The following is a 19,194-nucleotide window of genomic DNA, read 5'->3' on the forward strand; positions in this document are numbered from 1 at the left end:
CAGAACCCGAGTAGGCGAGTACTGTAGTATCCTCCTCCAAGTACCCAAGTACGCTTCGTATCTATCATACCCCCATGGAGGCTGGAATGGAAATTAAGGTGGTGCGGCTTCAAGTTCAAGCAATCAACAAGACACGCCACGATACATGTCTTGGCACAGTGCTGCATGCAGCGTCCAGCTAACGACGGAGACGACGATCAATGCGGAAGCCTACTCTCATTCCGATGGTTCTTCCCGTGCGTGCGCTGTCATTTGGCACGGCGCATTCACAGGAGCAACGCTGCAACCGCACGGTGCACGTTGCGAGGTCGGCGGTTCCAGACCAGGCGACGCATAGACAGGTCACTAGCCGGGCCACCCGTGCCTCCAGCTTCCATTGCAGGGCTAGGCTAACTAACAAACACTGTGGTGGTCGAGTGAATGCCAACGTGGGCTGTGTTAATGACTCAAGTACAGATGCACATGGCAGACTCTGTCAGTCATGGTTTGGTGTTCATGGTACGAGTAAAACAAAACTAATGGGGACAGGATCACCGATAAATTCTTGCAATCTTTCAGATGGCATGCAAGCAGCTCCAGGACAAACACACAAGATCACTGACTCCATCCAAATAATGCAGGGAGTGTTTCCTTTACACGTAGGCGATGGAAGTGACTGCATTGCCTCTAACTATGCTCTCTCCATGTAAAAAATCTCCGGGACAACAGGATTACCGATTATCAAACTTACAATCTTTCAGATGGCTTACAAGCAGCTCCGGACATAAAAAAAACAGAACACCATTACTTCCTAGCTACTTCCTCAGTTCTGAACTAATCGACTCAACTTTGTTTAGCAATTAATCTCCATCTCCATCCAAACACGTAAGGTATGTTTTCGGTATACATATACCACCAAGTATGCAATGGAAGTGACTGCATTACACTAGTTATAACCTCTCAAATATAAACATTTCGATGAACGCATAAGAAATACAGTGAGAGGCAATCGATTCAACAGGGGTGTACAGAGAACAAGACCCTTATTTGCACTGGAAATATAACATCTGTGAAAATAATGTGGGCAGCAGGGGGGGGGGGGGGGGCAAAAGTGTTGACAGAGCAAGAGAAGCTACAGATTTCATTAACCTCTAGGTTATATATTCACACTTTGTTTGTCACTTGCTAGTCAGTACCTCTAACTAACTATGCTGTAAATATGTACATCATCCTGCCTTGGAATGAATTGAAAAAACTCATATGAACAAGCAGGCACTGCCGCAGAAAAATGAATAATGAATGTGAACAGTCTGGTATGGCTGCACCGATGATCAATGCAGAAGACACAGCCAGGGTAAGTAGATACGTAGACGCCAGAAGGTATTGTTGATATACTGCATTGTTGCGCTTGGAGGCATTGCAATTCCTTTTAGCCAGATATATCGCTAGGTGGTGCCTGTCCAGGCAATCTGTCAGTGTCAATAAGCTCAGCAGGGCATGGAGCGGAATCAAAGCCTCGGATCTCTTGTATACACAAATATAGCCACAAGTTATACAAACATGTTTGCAGCATGGGACGGTTTGCTCATTCAGTGTCATAAGAGAATGGGTGGGCAATTTTGCCCTGGTCAGACCAAATGTTGTACAGGTGAATCGCAGTTAGTTGAACTCCTTAACGTTTGGTATTCCAGAGTTCTCTGCATAGCATACTGACACCTAAAATTTCAGAACGGTAAGCTGTTAGTGTAACTGTTAGCGGATAAATCAGTTGTAATACAACTCAGTTGCAACCTTTGAATGCAGGCAAAGAAAAAGGTTACATGTGGTATAAGCAAAGCTGTACACTTCAACTGTCAACAATTGCTAAACTAATTGCTTCTAGTCTAGAAAACTGTAATGCCAACTCTTGGTTCTTGGAAAAACAATCCAATGACATAGCTTAGCAACACATAAATCTGGCATTCAAACATAACATATTTGACATGACAGAGGCTTTATACTTCCATATGATGGCAAATGTAATACCAACTTACCAGTCAGACATTCATATTTTCTTATAACGCTATTACCTCAGCCCTTAGTACCAACTTACCAGTTTACATCGAGTTCCACTAGCATGTAACATTAGTTGGCCCAAACTGTAGCACTTCTGGTCTAACTTTTTAGACAAAGCAAGGACGAAAGACCAAGGTGGGCCATACTAGGCCATGGCCCACCCTTTTCTCCAATCTTCCCCTATGTTTTGTTATGAATGTAGCCCATTAGCAGTAAATAGCCTACAAATGGCCCACTCTGGGTTGACCAGCCCACCCTTATTTACTGTCATGCTCTGCCACTGCATGTAGGGTACTAAGGGACCTGACTATTTTGTTCTATGACCTTTTTAAAGAGCTGTGTCCTCTTTGGAAGTTATGTCCTTTCTTTGGGTAATAAGTTGTCGATGCAATGTTGTAACATTCCTAGTACTACTTACAAAGGTTAATGGCAATATGGCATTACCAAATTTCATGTACTATATGTATTAATAGTTGTAGTTGGTCAAATAATTTGAACATTACCTCCATGGTAAGTGATCCATGAACATTGATGGAGTAACAGCAATATCCCTGAAGTTCTCTCTTTTTGCCAAAACAGCTTTATATGGTGGTTCAGCATCCTGCAAGTTCCAGCATGTCCAAAGGGGGAAGAGACTTCTTCTGTTCCGCACCACGTGAATAATTAAGCCTGGAAGAAACATTTCCGGAGTGTCCACTAGTATTTCCCTATTAGATGTCTGATGCTCTTCCAAACCAAAATCATGCCCATCAAGTGGAATCGGCTGGACATCCTGATCAATGTCTAGGGTTTGATAGCTTCTGTGTTCATCTATGGATGAATTGGATCCACCGTAATCTTGGAGATCTGGCTCACTATTGCATAATTGGCGTTGGTGTGGCGAACGTCTTTCATTTGGTACTGCCCTCCCTGTAACAGGAAAAGGCAAATTCAAAAAGACAATTGAAGAAAAACCAAATGGGCATTGCAAAATCTGTGACATATATAAGATAGATTCAAGTGGTCAAATTCTCATATGTTCATGCAAAGAAACAAAAGAAAAGGTTAGAATATTTCCTTCAGATGTGCGGCTAGTTTCGGTACTTCTTTGATTGCCAGTATAGTCCTCGATGATGCCACGGTCAGGAGCATTACCCTGATACTTGTTCACATTCAATATTCTGCGAGCAAGTTTTTGTATCATTGCTGTATCAGCAGGAGAGTTATCGGAAAGAGCATTTATTGCAGCAGATCGTAGCCTGAGGATTGAGTTGATTGAAAGGCGAGAAGAAAATTCATCGTTGTTTATAATGCTGGGAAGGAAGAGAAAAATTCAGTCAAAGAACTGAAGTTAATAATCCTTGTTAAGAGAACCAAGTATGAGAGTTCCATTGGTAAAGCGGGCTTTAAGCAGCTCTCAGCTTATTCTTACGTGGTAACAAAGTGCGAACATGCTTCAGCTATCACCGAGTCCACACAAGGAAGTGGACCATAAGCATACACATGCACGTCTGGGTATCTGCCAAAAAGCTGCCCAAGAGCAAGTTAGAGCCTTGAAGAGTCATGGGTATTAAATACTCCTGATAACACTGATCAGCATCCACAGGCAGCGATTAAACAAGTCATGAGAAAAAGCAGAAAACGCAACTAAAAATCATATGAGCTGATGACAGATTTTTATGCATATAAAACTTGTGGAATGAAAAGCTCATCAGATAATGCATAAATCATGAACACAATGGGTGCGGGGGGGGGGGGGTAGCCATAGACAAACTGGAATGTTGGTAAACGGAGAGTTAGAAAAAATACACTGAAAGGTTAACATGTTTTACCATCATTCCTAGGACTGTAGCAACAGCACCTCCTAAAGAATGTCCAACAAGACGAATTTTATATCCATGACACTCACTGCCCTCCTGGACCAGCGTAGAAAGAAAACCAAGTTTTCTGGAGGACGTGTTTTCTGAGTTGCCATTATGGTAAGAGAGAACAGGTTAGTTACTATAAATGTTTTATCACGTAGAAACCGAGAAAATGAAATCATATATTGCATCTAATCTTCCAATCTCAGGTGATAGTTTACTAAAAACAAAAACAAGCACCACAAGCAAATGAGCAATATACTCATGTTGCAAAACAAATCAAATAATGATGTAGAATAAAAACAATAAACAGTCTGTAGGGGTACTGAATTAGCGCTTGCCATTTATGTGCTAACCAGTAATAATTGGATGACACAGTTTCAAAGATAGTGACATAAATTTTAATACCAACAGTTAATACAGTTAAATATAGTGAAACATGCAGTATACAAGATTATAAGGTATTTACAGAAAGAGGACGTAAGCATGAACATGATTAAACCATTTTAGATACAAGAACTTGAATTGCTGAACTTAACCAAACTATAACAGAATGTGAAAATACAAACCTCCTGTGCAGTCATTGAGTTGCATGAAAAGCTCTCGAGCAGCCTCTACAATTCCACCGTGTCCATAGTGTGGAAATGTAGAAATAACTCTCTCCCTCGTAGTTACTGGTAACTGTTCATTACTGAAAATAAATGAGCATAGTGTAAGAAAGAACGGGTGTTGTGGATACAGGATAACACAGGGATACTCCACTTAAATGGTATCTAGCCTCTAAGTTGGCCCCTTAACTCATGGGTTTATTCATTGTCATCGTTCTAACAGTTTCTCTACTAAAAAATCACTTGACACTAGGGTCCAATTATCCAATTTTCCTTAAGACAGAGCTCGCAGCGTATTTGTTGTGGACTCTGTCATATAATAAATGTTCAAATACTTTCATATGAGCCTTTTCGCCAACCACCCGAAGCACTACAATATCCATTTTGTTTAACTGTGCAGAACAACTGACTATGCAATGGCTGGAAAATTGATAATGATGGTAAAAGAAAGACAAACTAAGCATAAAATTAAATCAAGAATTGTATGGGAGGAAAAGGAGTTCAAGGACCAAAACCAACAAAACTAAAATCCTAGGAACAAAACCAACAAAACTAAAATTAAATCAAGGACTATTTTGTATGTTGAGAAAATTCAGATACTAAACCTGTGTGCTATGGGCAAGCAATCCCCAAAGGTGATTCCACGCACAGTAGCTAAATTTTGGCTATGTGACACCGTTATATTTTGTGTTGTTACCAACTACAAAAACTTTAATTTTCCCAGTATCATTGCAAAAACCAGGTAACTTGACAGTTGCACTTTGGTTCAGGACAAGGTCCAACTACTTTTCCTTTGCTGTGTATATGATCTGACTAGGCCCTTTCTTTCTTTTTGCATCGTGGACCAAGTTTAGCCACGTACTAAACCATCTATGTCACAATTTTTTATTCAACTATCGTTCCATTTTGTAAGGCGGCTATCACAGCTCAGCATTACATGTTCAACGAAGCCACAACCTAATATATTCAAACATCACAAAAGAAGGCTATGCGGATTTGTCAACATGGCTAAATGTGGTCCACCGTGCAAAAAGAAAAAACAAATGAGCCAACAAAGAAGAAATAGGTAGGAACACGTCTTTAACCAAGAGGTAATGTAGATTTTTCAATGTGTATTCCCCAACTAAACCTAAGAAATGATATATTAATGATGGCGGTGGTGTATCTCGCAAGTTACCTGGGTTTTGTAATGGTATTGGCCGAATTGAAATTTTGTAGAGTCTACACAACTGGCACAAACTAATGGTACCCCACAGCCAATTTGACAAACATTAACATCCAAGTATTAGAAAAGGGCTTGCAGCAGGTGTTCTGAATGTACACAGTTAATTTGAACAATATAACAAGCAAGAATTATGGAAGAAAAGAAGATGTGGCTATTAAGATGGACTTACTTTACTAATCCATCCAAATCTTCCTTAGTGAAAGCACACTCTCTACATAATCCATCGGTTATGAGATCCTCTGGTGTCTCTGTCCCACGCACCCCAATAAGAACAGTCTTTTTCTCGTGGAGGACCACAACAAAGTAAGCAGCTTCACGTTTGCTCTGCATAGTTGTATGAAAGAGATCATCAGATTCTTTTAAGATATCAACATGTTATTTCTTTACCACATTTTTTGACTTGTCACGACGCCTTCCTGCAAGTGACTGCATTGTACAGTACCACAAGACATTCAGCACATGATGGCAACCATAAGACTAACGGGCCCAGGCCCATGACGTACTCTAACACTACACCCCACCTGGACATGCAGCTCGTCCTCGAGCTGCAACCTAAACAAACCATGACTCGACGCAACACAACCCTAACACCTAAAAACAAGCCTTTTACATCTCGGCTTGTTTTATTACTCTCAACCTGAAATAGACTCGGACGCTTTATTGTTGACCCCTGAACATAAAGTCCCGTCGGACGTGCACCTGTACAACCACCTGGATCCCATGGAAACCAGCGGGACAAAAGGAGCCCGCGCACTGGCCGGCGGCGGAATGCAGTGGTGCTACGCGGTGCGCTCCTGTCGGTGACACCATGCCTTCTCCCCGCTGGATGACTGTCGACGGCGCATACTCTGAGGTCGCTGCCCGCGGGAAAAACAGCATGTCTGCCGCCCGTGGGGGAAACCGCACGCCCAAGATCCCCAGCGCAGCGGACGAGATCGAGGTCCGTTGCGCAACGAAGCGCAACTTGGAGGAGCTGCAGCTGCAGATCACGCATCTCCCGCACACGCCGACGCACTAGGAGGCCGCGCGCAGCAGCCTGCAGCCTCACCGCCGCCGACACGTGGCGGATAGCGATCCAAGCCGGAAGCGGTGACGGCGACGGAGGGAAACGGACCTGGTGGAAGGGCATCCCGGGCGGTGTCGATGTAGAGCCCGGGGCCAAGGTTGCTCCCACACCGCCGAAAGGCAGGGACGGCGTCGGTGGCGGCAGCAGCCGCTGCTGCGGTGTTGGTGGCGACGGCAGCAGCTGCTGCTGTTGCAGCTGCCCACCGAACGGCAGGGATAGCGTCGGTGAGGACAGCAGCTGCAGTGGCGGCATTGGTGGCGGCGTTGGTGGCGACGGCAGCTGCTGTTGCTGCTGCAGCGTCCCGGTGGGGAAGAAGCCGGCCGGCTGCTGGAGAAGAGGGACCCCCGGCGCCGAGGTAGGGCCAGGCCCGGAGATGGTGGACAGTGGCAGCGGGGACTGCAGCAGCCCAGCGTCGGGTGGCGGCGACGACAGCAGCAGCGGCCCGGCGATCGCAGCGGAGGCCGCCTTGTGCGTCGGCTGCCACGGCAGCAGCGCCGCCGCCGCCAGCGGCCCGTACGGGCCAACCAAGTAGAGGTGGATCTCCTGGACCGCGGTGGCGAGATCGCGGAGGGCTGCGGTGATCTCCGTCGGGGAGAGAACGGCGGGGACGTCGGAGTGCGGCGGCGGCGGGTGGGAAGAACCCGGTGGAGGGCTAGACATGATCGAACCCGGGAAAGCTGATACCAAGTTGTTATGTGGCTGCTAGGGTTTGGGAGGGAGAGAGAGGGCTGCGAGGGCGCGAGAAGGCCGGCCGGGGGCCTTTTGCCCACGGCCGGGCAAGAGGGAAGGGATTTCCTTCTTAATTCTTGCTTGATTAGATTGATACATCTCCTCTCCATATATAGAGAGGTTTACTTGACTCCCAAGCAAGGCTTACTTGACCCCTAAGCAAACCATAAGACTAACAGGCCCAGGCCCATGACGTACTCTAACAATGGCACACCCAATGGACTGTCCAAACGAATTTCGTTCTCAGCAACTAGATGATGCATATTAGACAATTAGTGCGCTCTAAGAGGGTGAGCTCCTTTAACAAATCTACCAATAGCTTAACGAAAAAACAATCCTAGGTTAAGCAGAATACAAAAAGTGGTTCCCGAGGGCAGCTAAATGAGCATAGATGAGAGGTGTCAGCAAAGAAACATAACATATGTACAAATGCCATTTACAATGCTATTCGCAAACGGTTGAAATAATTACATCGTCCCAGTTTGTCGAAATTAATTACTCCCTCCGATTCATATTAATTGACTCCAATATGGATGTATCTAGAACTAAAATGTGTCTAGATACATTCATATTAGAGTCAATTAATATGAACCGGAGGGAGTAATATAAGTGCTACTATAAAACATGCATTACCTGACGAACGCGGCCTCGAACAAGTGCAGTAGGTGCTATATTAGCAAATCTAAGGAAAGCTGCAGCATGACCTCGCCACCAGTTATCACCATCAAGTGCAGGGCGCCTGAACAAAGATTGGTATGTAGTAACTGTTATGTAAGTAAAAGGTCAGAATACACTGGTCTATGTTTTCATTGGAAAAAAGGGGAAATACAACAGATCAAAAGTCATAAAGATGTGCATACAAAATGTTTAGATAGAAAGCATAAGTGTGTAACAAGATTTTTAAGATTAAAGAGAGTAATGCTCAAATTTAGCTTATGTAATATTTTCCCTTCAGAACAAGGCTTCCAGCTGAACTGGACTAGATAAGATCACAAAGTAATAAGAGAAAACAAGGGAGGTTTGATACTGAACAGACAACTGAGAAGACATGGTTACCTTCTGCGCGCCCATGGAGTTAAAACGCCTTGTCTATAAACCCATGCACATGGAAACAAAATGGGGTTTCTTCCAACATCAAGAAGTGGCCCCTGCAATAGAACATTGTCCCATGTAAATATACAAGGCAGGCAGACATAAGAAATGTGTCCCAATTAGATAGTGTCTAACTGTATAACAGGCTTCAGCAAATGGATGGAGAACAGCAGCTTCTTGCATAATGCTATGAGGTGCCTCCACAAGGTCAGTTTGCAAATCAGGCAAATTCCCATGCTTCTGCAATAGAGCAAGCCCTATAATACATACCATATAAGAAATCTTAATTATGCTGTTAATACTCATAAGTCATAATGGAGCACAGAATATACTACTAGCGGTACATACATAATCCTTTTGCAATTAACCATCTACGTAAAATAGCAAGGAAGTCTCCCTTTTGAACTATGTTTTCATAAAACAACAGGCATTACCGGTGACAAACAGGCGGGAAAACACCATGCATCTCCTAGTTTAGCATGAACAGGCTTCAAGTACGTATCCCTATCGAATCTCACTTCCAATCATAATATTTCATCTATCTCCGTGGCTAACAGAATGAGCCTAAAGGTCAACTGCTTGAATAGCCAAGAGAAAAAAGGGTGACCATGGAACTTCAGTTTGAGCAGCATTTTCTTCTGGTATTCTTCTGAAATCTTATGGTTTTACATTTTATATCAAGTAAATTGCACCAAGCCCACCACATTCTGTGTAGAAAAAAAAAACTGCAGAAAAAAAATTGCAATCACGGTATATGGTTTGCGTATTCTAAATTTGTGCAGCCAACCCACCAGCATCTGAAATACAACAGTTCAAGTCTTACATTTTTATTAGCTGAGTATAAGAAACATTTCCCCTCGGGTTTTCTGTGTCAAAGGATAGCAAATAGAAATATTTAAGTTACTAGTTTTCTACAGGAGTCGTGTTTCTCAGGTGGAAGTGGACACTGGACAGTTTGCATAATAAATACGAAGTATATGTTGGAGTATGGTGTGGTACCCAGTAGAGTTTATTCATTCTTTATTGTATACAAAGTACTAATATAGCTATGCACATCTTTGGGCAGGCGCATAGCAAAGTTTCAGAAGATTAATGCGGGTTAGGTGGAAGTATAAGTGATAAGAACATCCAGACAGACCACCGAACATATAGTTGCCACCGAACATATAGTTGATATGAAACGATTGAAATAAAGAGGCAACCTGCTAACAGTTCCAAATGACCAGTCCCAGAAGCACGATATGCAACCAAATCACCCAGAAGTCTTGCCACAGAATAGACCTCATCTTCTTCCAATACGGTTCTAGATCAGTACATACGACAAACCAGAGTAAACAGATATATTAATATTGAAACCTCACACACTGTAAAATGACTGTAGAAGGGCTTACAGATATTTTGCACGTCCTAGGCAGCACAAAGCCTCACGGATTCCATGATCAAACACTTCCCTGTAGTGAGCTTTCCATGCCATATCATGTGTCGCATAGAATGATCGCCATCTCAATACATCAGAACCCGTGAAGCACTGAACGATGACCACAACCCAGGATAGGATAAGAAACAGAGCAATTAGTGCTCGCCCGGAGACCTGGCCAGCATCATCCTGTCCTAGATTACAAGCAAGGCAAGCGAATTATTTGAGCACAAGATAGACATACCGAAATGATAGAGCGGCAAAGAAAACTTAGGCAAATAGGTACTGGATAAAATATGGGTTCTCCTCAAAATGTATAATTCTCTATTGATTCAGTAGTTACAAAGACTAAAACTGCACAATAACAGGGAGTAGGTAGCATTCTCTTTTTACTGTTTAACCATATATTTCATATAGAATTTCAGAAAATATTCTCAACAAATGTTTTGTATGAATAGAGTTAACTTAGCAGTGCGCTTCCCCAAATGAAGCTCTTGAAAAGGTTTGGTTCAAAGCTAACATTACAACTGATAAGTGATAAACCAACTCAAACATACCAAAGAAACAGGAAGTGGATCTTCTTCCGTTAGGAAGATCTCTCACAATGACAAACATGAGATATATTGCGCCAACCAGCTGCAACGCACCAACGGCCATACCAAATCTAGTCCACCACAGCCACCGTTTATACCTCACCTGTTCAGAAAATTGGAAGTAGCAACAGCATGAAAAATCGGTAGAAAGTATACTCTTCTCAGATCTAATTAAGTTAAACTGCCACATTTTAAGAAATATCCATATCTCATCATTAACCCTGTTTACTTATTTTCTTAATTCCTTTAGATCTCCTTTGTGCCCTGTTTACATATTATGTGGGGAAGAATGTAAACATGAATAACTGAATATAAATTACTTAAGTGATTCATTGATGGGTCGGGAATGGTCAATATGTTAGCATTGTTCTAGCAGATTTCAGTGGGAAAACATTTTCATAATGCAACTGCAAGTGCATTATGATCCATAAGGTATAGACAAATGAGGCTAGTTTAGAGCATAGTGGTTTAGAGTGCATGAAACAAAATATCGCTTACACTAATTACTAACCCTAATTACCATCATGACTCCCTCCCAAAAATTGGTTCGGCCTGATTAACACGACAAATGAATGTACATAACCTTGTGTGCTCTTGTTCAACTACAAAATTGGAACCACAATCCTCACCAGTAACTTGTCACTCATCAAGAGAAATTTCCAGATTGCCAGTGCTATCGAACTTGTGCGTCATATTAAGCTCTTAGCTTCCTCAATTATTGTCTGGTTTTTATCACTATCCAGGAGTAACCATACTGTGAGGTCAACTAAGGCAACACCACAACAGCAGCATTATCAGCTGATATCTTCCATCAATCAAACCGCATGAGTTATGTAGGTTGAAGTTGTTGATGCAAACCCTTGATGAGTTTGGATCTCGCATAGCATATTCAAAATCCTCAACAAGCCAAAGATGACCTCCATTTGTCACTACACCTGAGAAGTGAGAATGAAGGGGAAGGCATGTAGTCAACACAGAGTGCCACGACATGCCAGTTGCAACGGTCCAGTTGTTTGTGAAACACCTGTCTTGGGATGTATTCAAGTTCAGGAGGTCTCCAAATGCTTTGGGTTGTTGAGGTCAATTATGTGCATAGATACCATTGAGAGTAGGAGTTATAGCTGAGAAAGAGAGAAACCATGATCCAATTGTAGCTGTGTGAGGACAGGACATATTTGCTTACTTAGCAAATTTGATGTATGATATATATGTTGGCACTGCTATATATATGTTTATGCTAAGCATTGGCTACTTGAATTGATTTTCTCCATTCAGATATTTGAACTTGGGATAGTTGGACAGTTCAAGATGGGAGTTTTCTTATAGCAAGAGTTGTTTGGAAGTTTTGGTTTAGTAGTGTTCAATTTGTTAGTTTTGACTTGTGAAGAGTGATAGTTTAAAACAAACTGATTTTGCACAAGAATAATCATTGTTCATACATGTCCACCGAACCATCCTAACTGAAAGTAATTGCAAGTTGTACCCTAGCAGAGAATGAGAAAACAAACAGTAGCCAAGATACATACTATTTAAAATCCATAATATCATCCAAACATAAATACATGGCAACGTTTGAGAGCTACCCCTAGAGTTGTAAGCTGTTTGCCACGCCCCTAAGAAATACTCATCACAAGAGTCACGAGCTGGCAAGAAACAGCTGATAGTCTCTACTCAGATTCAGAATCAGATTCAGATTCAGAATCAATGAAACGAACCGGGGTCGCCAACAGAACGGTGACCATCCCGAGCAGCAACGGGACCTGCTGCTCCCGAAGCCAGAGGATGGTGAAATCTTTTTTTTCCAGTACATTAACAGCGGCATCCTTTAGCACTCTGCTCAGCTGTCGGACTTGGCCTGAGATCAGATCCTTGTCAAGCACTCCGCCCCAGACGCGGGCTTCCTTAAAGGCCTTCCCCAGACGTGAGATCGTAATTGCTGAGTTCTTCATGTCTAGGAGGGCTTGCAGGACGCCCCGTTGTTCCAGCTTGGCCTCCTGATCCATGACCTGGGGTAACAGATCATGCTCGAGCCTGTGGAGTTCCAGCGCCAAGCCTGCCAGGACCGAGAGGCGACCCAGTTCGGCGCATATCCTGCCCGCCGGTTGCAGCAGCGGGCGGAGGAGTGCATACGACTCGGGCGTGATGCGCACGGAGTCCAGAGAGACAAGATTCACAAGCATCGGCCCATCGGAGCGGGCCAGCTCATCGGAGCGGGCCTGCAGGGATTGGATTTGGGCATGGGAGTGGATGTATTCGACGAGCATCTTTTCCTTTGGCGGCGAAGAAGACGAGCCAGCCGCTGTTTATATAGCCAGCCCTAGGATAGGATAGGGGCAATCTGTTTTCTACCGTTAGATAGATGGGATTTAGGGTTTCTTCGGCCTCTACCTCGAATGCACCTACCAGAAAGGATCTACTACCTAACCAGCAATCGGAGTCCGGAGATGCATCTCACCCTGATCTCGTGGCGGGCCACGGCGTCCTCGGCGACCGAGGCGGCTTCCTCGTCCAGGTGGCGGCGAGCGATGGCATCCGCGGTGGCGTGCTGGGCCCAGGCGGTGCCGAGCATGGCGAGCACCCGGACCCCGGCCATGACGGGCGCGGCGGCGACGGCGAGCCCCCCGCCGCATCCCGGCGGGAGCACGGCGTCCATGAGGTAGAGGCCAAGCAGCATGACGGCGCAATTGAGGCCGCCGACGAGGAAGGAGACGACCCGCACCATGCCGACCCGGAAGGAGGTGGCCGACACCGGCGCGGCCGCGGCCGCGGGGGCCACGGGCTGGCCGGCGCCGGCCATGGCGAGTGGCCTCCGCCGGTCGAGCGGCGACGGCGGCGGAGAGGAGCGGCGGCGGGGGAGGAGGAGGAGGCGGCGGATTGGGAGGAGGAGCTGGGCGGAAGGGGAAGGCCCGCGGCAGGGGAGGAGGGGCTTTCTGGACATCATCCGGCCGCGGCGGCCATGGAAAGCGGGGGACGCGGGTGGTTGGGGACGGGCACGGAAATAGAAACAAGTCGCCTCCGCTGTCTTTGTCTTTGTTTTGGGGACGTTTCCCAGGTAGAGCTGAGCTTGATGATGATCGCTGACTCACTGCCGGTTGCTTTAAGTTTTCTTCTCTCCGTTTTATAGCTGGATTTTGGAATTGTTTGAGAGTTGTCAAACTCGAACAACCTTCCCCCAAAATATGTTCTACCTTTGCTAAATTTTATATATATCTAGTCACTAAATATTTAGTGTCTAGACTAGATACATTTAAATTTATGCAAAGTTGAGAGGAGTGTGTTGAACGTTTCTGTGGATCAAATTCCCCATCCTCGGATCACCAGCCACACAGTTGATGTGATCCTGGGTCGCCAGACACACGATTGACGTGAGCAGAATCATACATTGGGAGAACGCTTCAACGGAAATAAAAAAAATATAAAATACACCCATACCCCACGAGGGGATCGTCATCCTTGGAGTACCGCCACCCACGCCAGAAACACAACCGTCGATGGGGCCTCGACGGAGAACCACGTCAGGGCGTCCGCCGGAGAACCTCTGACATGGAGTCGTAGAAGCAGTTGCCCTCCTTGTGTTGCTCATCCTCCTCACCGCCCTGCCTCCCCTACATGTGAACGTCGACGTCGCTCCTTCGCCGGCAACGGATGCCGCCGATGAACCTCGCGATGTGGCAGCATCTTACTAAGAGCTTGCAGCAACGCTTGTAGTCCATGGTAGCAGGCCTGATGCGCTTTTGTAACAACGTCGGTGGCCGCTGGCAGCAACGCCACCATGTCAAGGTAGCAACGTCGGCCGCTCTTTGAAGCAACGTTGGTCGCCCATCGGAGAAAGGTCGACTCCCTTGTTAGCAAGTCCGCCCGCCGCCGATCGCCGATTGCAGCAACGCCAGCCGTGCGGCATTGGTAGCAAGTCCGCCCATCGCCGGTCCTTGATTGCAGCAACGTCGGCTGCTCGTTGGAGCAAGGCCACCTGCCCTTGGTAGCAAGTGTGCCCGCCGTCGGTCGCCGATTGCAGCAACATCGGCCGCCCATCGGAGCAAGACCGCCCGCCCTTAATAGCAAGTCCGCCAGCCGCCGGTCGCCGATTGCAGCAACGTCGGCCTCCCATCAAAGCAAGACCGCCCACCTGTAAGAGCAAAATTCATACCCCAAGTTTTGTGTGTTTGATGACAACACTTGAGCTATCTCACAGTGTGCCTTGAGTATCATTGTTAGATTTGCAAGTACACAGTGACCTCGCCGGACGCGTCAAGATCGGAAGACTGAAGTGTAGTTGATAGGTTTTTCGGTTTTGTGTGTGTTTAGCGAGGTAACTTGGTTGGAGAGAAAAAGGAAAGAAAAACCAGATTTAGCCAGGCCGGTACTACCGGTACCTGTAGCGGTAGTACCGCTACCCCTATAGGTACCGCCCTCGGTACCGCTCTGAGTCTGTGCTGGTTTCGTCCCCAGAAACACGTTGCGGTACCCCTGCAGTACCTGGAGCGGTAGTACCGCTCACGAGCGGTAGTACCGCTCATGGTACCGTAATGAGTTACGGTCGTACCGCCCTGGTACCGCTCTGGTACCGCTTTGGATCCAGTAAGGTCTGGACCCTATCGCGGTACCTCAAGCGGTACCTCGTGCGGTAGTACCGTTCTGCGTCCTTTGACCAGATCTGGGAGTATTTCGAACTCAGAGCGGTAGTACCGCTTACCCCAAAGCGGTAGTACCGCTTAGGCCAAATCTGGACATAACGGTTGGATTTGGAGGAGCCTATTTAAGGGCCCCTTCTTCCCCAACACGATTTTATCTCTTCCCCTTCTCTCTCCTCCATTGTTGTTGAGCTTAATCCTTGAGGATCTCCACCCCCATCCAACCAATCATGCCCAAACTTTGAGGATAGGTGGAGGAGACCCCGATCTATAGTTCTACCAAGAGAGATTTCACCAATACTAGCTATTCCTTAGTGGATCTTGGTGGTAGGATTCCTTTGGTGGATCTTGGAGAAGAGTTCCTTTGGTGGAGCATTGGAAGAGTTCCTTGGTGGGGCATTGGAGAAGAGTTCCTTTGGTGGAGCATTGGAAGAGTTCCTTTGGTGGAGCATTGGTGATGGGTTCCTATGGTGGAGCATTGGAGATGTGCAGCTATGGAGTCTAGCTTGGTGATGTACTAGATCCATAGGGTGTTGGGAGCATCCTTGTGTGTGGAGCTCGCCCCAACCTTGTGAAGGAATCACCGCCTCGACCGGTGCCTTAGTGGAAGAGGGAGGGCACCTTCGTGGAGCTCTCTCGAGGAAGAAGGTGAGGCCTTCCTTCGTGGTGTGGCCGCCTAGTCTCTTGTGTGAGACTAGCACCTCCTCAACGCAGACGTACTTCCTTTAGTGGAAGGAACTGCGGGAAACAAACCTCGACTCGCCTCGCGCCCCCCCCCCCCCCCGGTTGTCTCGCTCCTTACTCTCGTTATCTTGTTGATTCCTTTACTTGTTGCACATCTCCTAGCATCATTGTAGGATCACCCCTATTGCTAAAGTTCACACCTTTACCTTCCGTTGCGCTAAAACTGAAAAAGGTTAAAACTTGCCGTAGCGCCATTCACCCCCCCCCCCTCTTGTTCGCTACGATCCATTCAAGTGGTATCAGAGCGAGGTTTTCTTGCTCGGGCTTTACCGCCTAAGAAATGGTCGAACACACTACAAGAAATATGTTGACTCACGACTCTCCATTTTTGTCACTAGATCGTCACGATTTTTCATCTATGACGATTCTATGACAAAAAAACATATCGTCAAAAACGGAGCGTCAGGAATCAACTACAATGACGTTTAGTTTGAAATCGTCATAATCATCTATGACGATATTGGATCGTCGTAACCTCTATGACGATCCATTATCGTCGTTAGCGATCTAGTCAGGCCACATCAGATCCTACGTGGCCAGTCCTACGTGGCAAATTTATGACGAAATTAAATCGTAGCAGATCAAAATCGGCCCAGTCCAATTCGCTGCTCTCAATGGGCCAAGCCCAATAATTTGGTCCAGTTATGATTTTTTTGTCAACTTCATCTACATGGGCTAAATACAACATTTCAGCATTCTATTCTATGGGCCTTGGCCATTTAGACTCTTCGTTTTCTATTTTAGGCCTTCTAATTTAGAAGTTGGTCCAATCAGTCAAATAGTTTCCACTTGTTGGTCCCACACGTAAATATCGTCAAAAATGCCAGTTCCTTTTCAGAAGTGGGTACCAGGATTACAATTCACAGTTTCAAATAACAGATAATCAATATATCAAACAGAACTGGGAACGCATGAAATTCTTCAAATAACACTGAAATTTGAAAATTACAATATGTTGAAGGAGATATGCCCTAGAGGCAATAATAAAGTGGTTATTATTTATATCTTTATGTTTATAATAAATGTTTATATATCATGCTATAATTGTATTAACCGAAACATTAGTACATGTGTGATATGTAGACAAACAAAGAAGTCCCTAGTATGCCTCTTAACTAGCTTGTTGATTAATGGATGATTAGTTTCATAATCATGAACATTGGATGTTATTAATAACAAGGTTATGTCATTGTATGAATGATGTAATGGATACACCCAATTAAGCGTAGCATAAGATCTCGTCATTAAGTTATTTGATATAAGCTTTCGATACATAGTTACCTAGTCCTTATGACCATGAGATCATGTAAATCACTTGTACCGGAAAGGTACTTTGATTACACCAAACACCACTGCGTAAATGGGTGGCTATAAAGGTGGGATTAAGTATCCGGAAAGTATGAGTTGAGGCACATGGATCAACAGTGGGATTTGTCCATCCCGATGACGGATAGATATACTCTGGGCCCTCTCGGTGGAATGTCGTCTAATGTCTTGCAAGCATATGAATGAGTTCATAAGAGACCACATACCACGGTACGAGTAAAGAGTACTTGTTAGGAGACGAGGTTGAACAAGGTATAGAGTGATACCGAAGATCAAACCTCGGACAAGTAAAATATCGCGTGACAAAGGGAATTGGTATTGTATGTAAATGGTTCATTCGATCACTAAAGTCATCGTTGAATATGTGGGAGCCATTATGGATCTCCAGATCCCGCTATTGGTTATTGGTCGGAGTGAGTACTCAATCATGTCCGCATAGTTCACGAACCGTAGGGTGACACACTTAAAGTTGGATGTTGAAATGGTAGAACTTGAATATGGAATGGAGTTCGAATATTTGTTCGGAGTCCCGGATGAGATCCCGGACATCACGAGGAGTTCCGGAATGGTCCGGAGAATAAGATTCATATATAGGATGTCATTTTATGTGAAATAAAATGTCGCGGAAGGTTCTATGGAAGGTTCTAGAAGGTTCTAGAAAAGTCCGGAAGAAACCACCAAGGAAGGTGGAGTCTGTAGGATAACGTTGCATAGAAAACAAAAAATTTCCTACCGCGAACACGCAATCCAAGCCAAGATGCAATCTAGAAGACGGTAGCAACGAGGGGGTATCGAGTCTCACCCTTGAAGAGATTCCAAAGCCTACAAGATGAGGCTCTTGTTGCTGCGGTAGACGATCACTTGCCGCTTGCAAAAGCGCGTAGAAGATCTTGATCACGATCGGTTCCGGCGCCACGAACGGGCAGCACCTCCGTACTCGGTCACACGTTCGGTTGTTGATGAAGACGATGTCCACCTCCCCGTTCCAGCGGGCAGCGGAAGTAGTAGCTCCTCTTGAATTCGACAGCACGACGGCGTGATGTCGGTGGTGGTGGAGAAGTCCGGCGGAGCTTCGCTAAAGCTACGGGGGTTTTTTGGTGGAGTGGGGGGGGGCTTGGGTTGGGGCGGGGGTGGCCGGCCACTCAAGGGGGGCGGCCAGCTTGTGGTCTTGGGGGTGGCCGGCCCCCTCCCTTGGCCCCTCATTATATAGGTGGATCCCCAAGTGTTGGTGTCCAAGTCTTCGAATAAGACCCGAACCAAAACCTTCCATGAAAAGGGGAAACCTAGCCCAACTAGGACTCCCACCAAAAGGTGGGATTTCCACCTCCCATGTGGGGGGTGGCCGGCCCCCTAAGGGGGAGTCCACTTGGGACTCCTCCCCACCTAGGGCTGGCCGGCCATGGAGGTGGAGTCCCATGTGGACTCCACCTTCCTTGGTGGTTTCTTCCGGACTTTTCTAGAACCTTCTAGAACCTTCCATAGAACCTTCCGCGACATTTTAATTCACATAAAATGACGTCCTATATATGAATCTTATTCTAGGACCATTCGGAACTCCTCGTGATGTCCGGATCTCATCCGGGACTCCGAACAAATATTCGAACTCCATTCCATATTCAAGTACTACCATTTCAACATCCAACTTTAAGTGTGTCACCCTACGGTTCGTGAACTATGCGGACATGGTTGAGTACTCACTCCGACCAATAACCAATAGCGGGATCTGGAGATCCATAATGGCTCCCACATATTCAACGATGACTTTAGTGATCGAATGAACCATTCACATACGATACCAATTCCCTTTGTCTCGCGATATTTTACTTGTCCGAGGTTTGATCTTCGGTATCACTCTATACCTTGTTCAACCTCGTCTCCTGACAAGTAC

At 45.7% G+C, this 19,194-nt stretch overlaps 1 protein-coding gene across 1 annotated transcript; it reads right to left on the reverse strand.

Moving 5' to 3' along the window:
• Window positions 1-1,093: 1,093 nt before the first annotated feature.
• LOC127335346 (uncharacterized) lies at window positions 1,094-13,663 on the reverse strand. Its single transcript, XM_051361979.2, has 14 exons — window positions 13,061-13,663; window positions 10,570-10,708; window positions 9,987-10,206; window positions 9,798-9,898; window positions 8,731-8,852; window positions 8,560-8,651; window positions 8,137-8,242; window positions 5,878-6,032; window positions 4,445-4,566; window positions 3,846-3,976; window positions 3,446-3,543; window positions 3,090-3,326; window positions 2,538-2,942; window positions 1,094-1,695 (listed from the first exon to the last, which is right to left on the reverse strand). The coding sequence occupies exons 1-14, from the start codon at window positions 13,544-13,546 to the stop codon at window positions 1,608-1,610; spliced, it is 2,502 nt and encodes an 833-aa protein (XP_051217939.1). The 5' UTR covers window positions 13,547-13,663; the 3' UTR covers window positions 1,094-1,607.
• Between the last annotated feature and the right edge of the window lie 5,531 nt (window positions 13,664-19,194).

This window comes from Lolium perenne, chromosome 2 (assembly GCF_019359855.2).
Source record: "Lolium perenne isolate Kyuss_39 chromosome 2, Kyuss_2.0, whole genome shotgun sequence".
In the NCBI taxonomy this organism is placed as follows: domain Eukaryota; kingdom Viridiplantae; phylum Streptophyta; class Magnoliopsida; order Poales; family Poaceae; genus Lolium; species Lolium perenne.

Bases quoted from the DNA above. Each gene is read 5' to 3' on its own strand.
- LOC127335346 (XM_051361979.2), bottom strand. From the start codon at position 13,546: ATGATGTCCAGAAAGCCCCTCCTCCCCTGCCGCGGGCCTTCCCCTTCC. The intron at 9,899-9,986 runs GTAAGCCCTTCT...GTACTGATCTAG, and splicing joins CTAGGACGTGCAAAATATCT to AACCGTATTGGAAGAAGATG. The intron at 2,943-3,089 runs AAATATTCTAAC...TCCTGTTACAGG, and splicing joins ACTAGCCGCACATCTGAAGG to GAGGGCAGTACCAAATGAAA.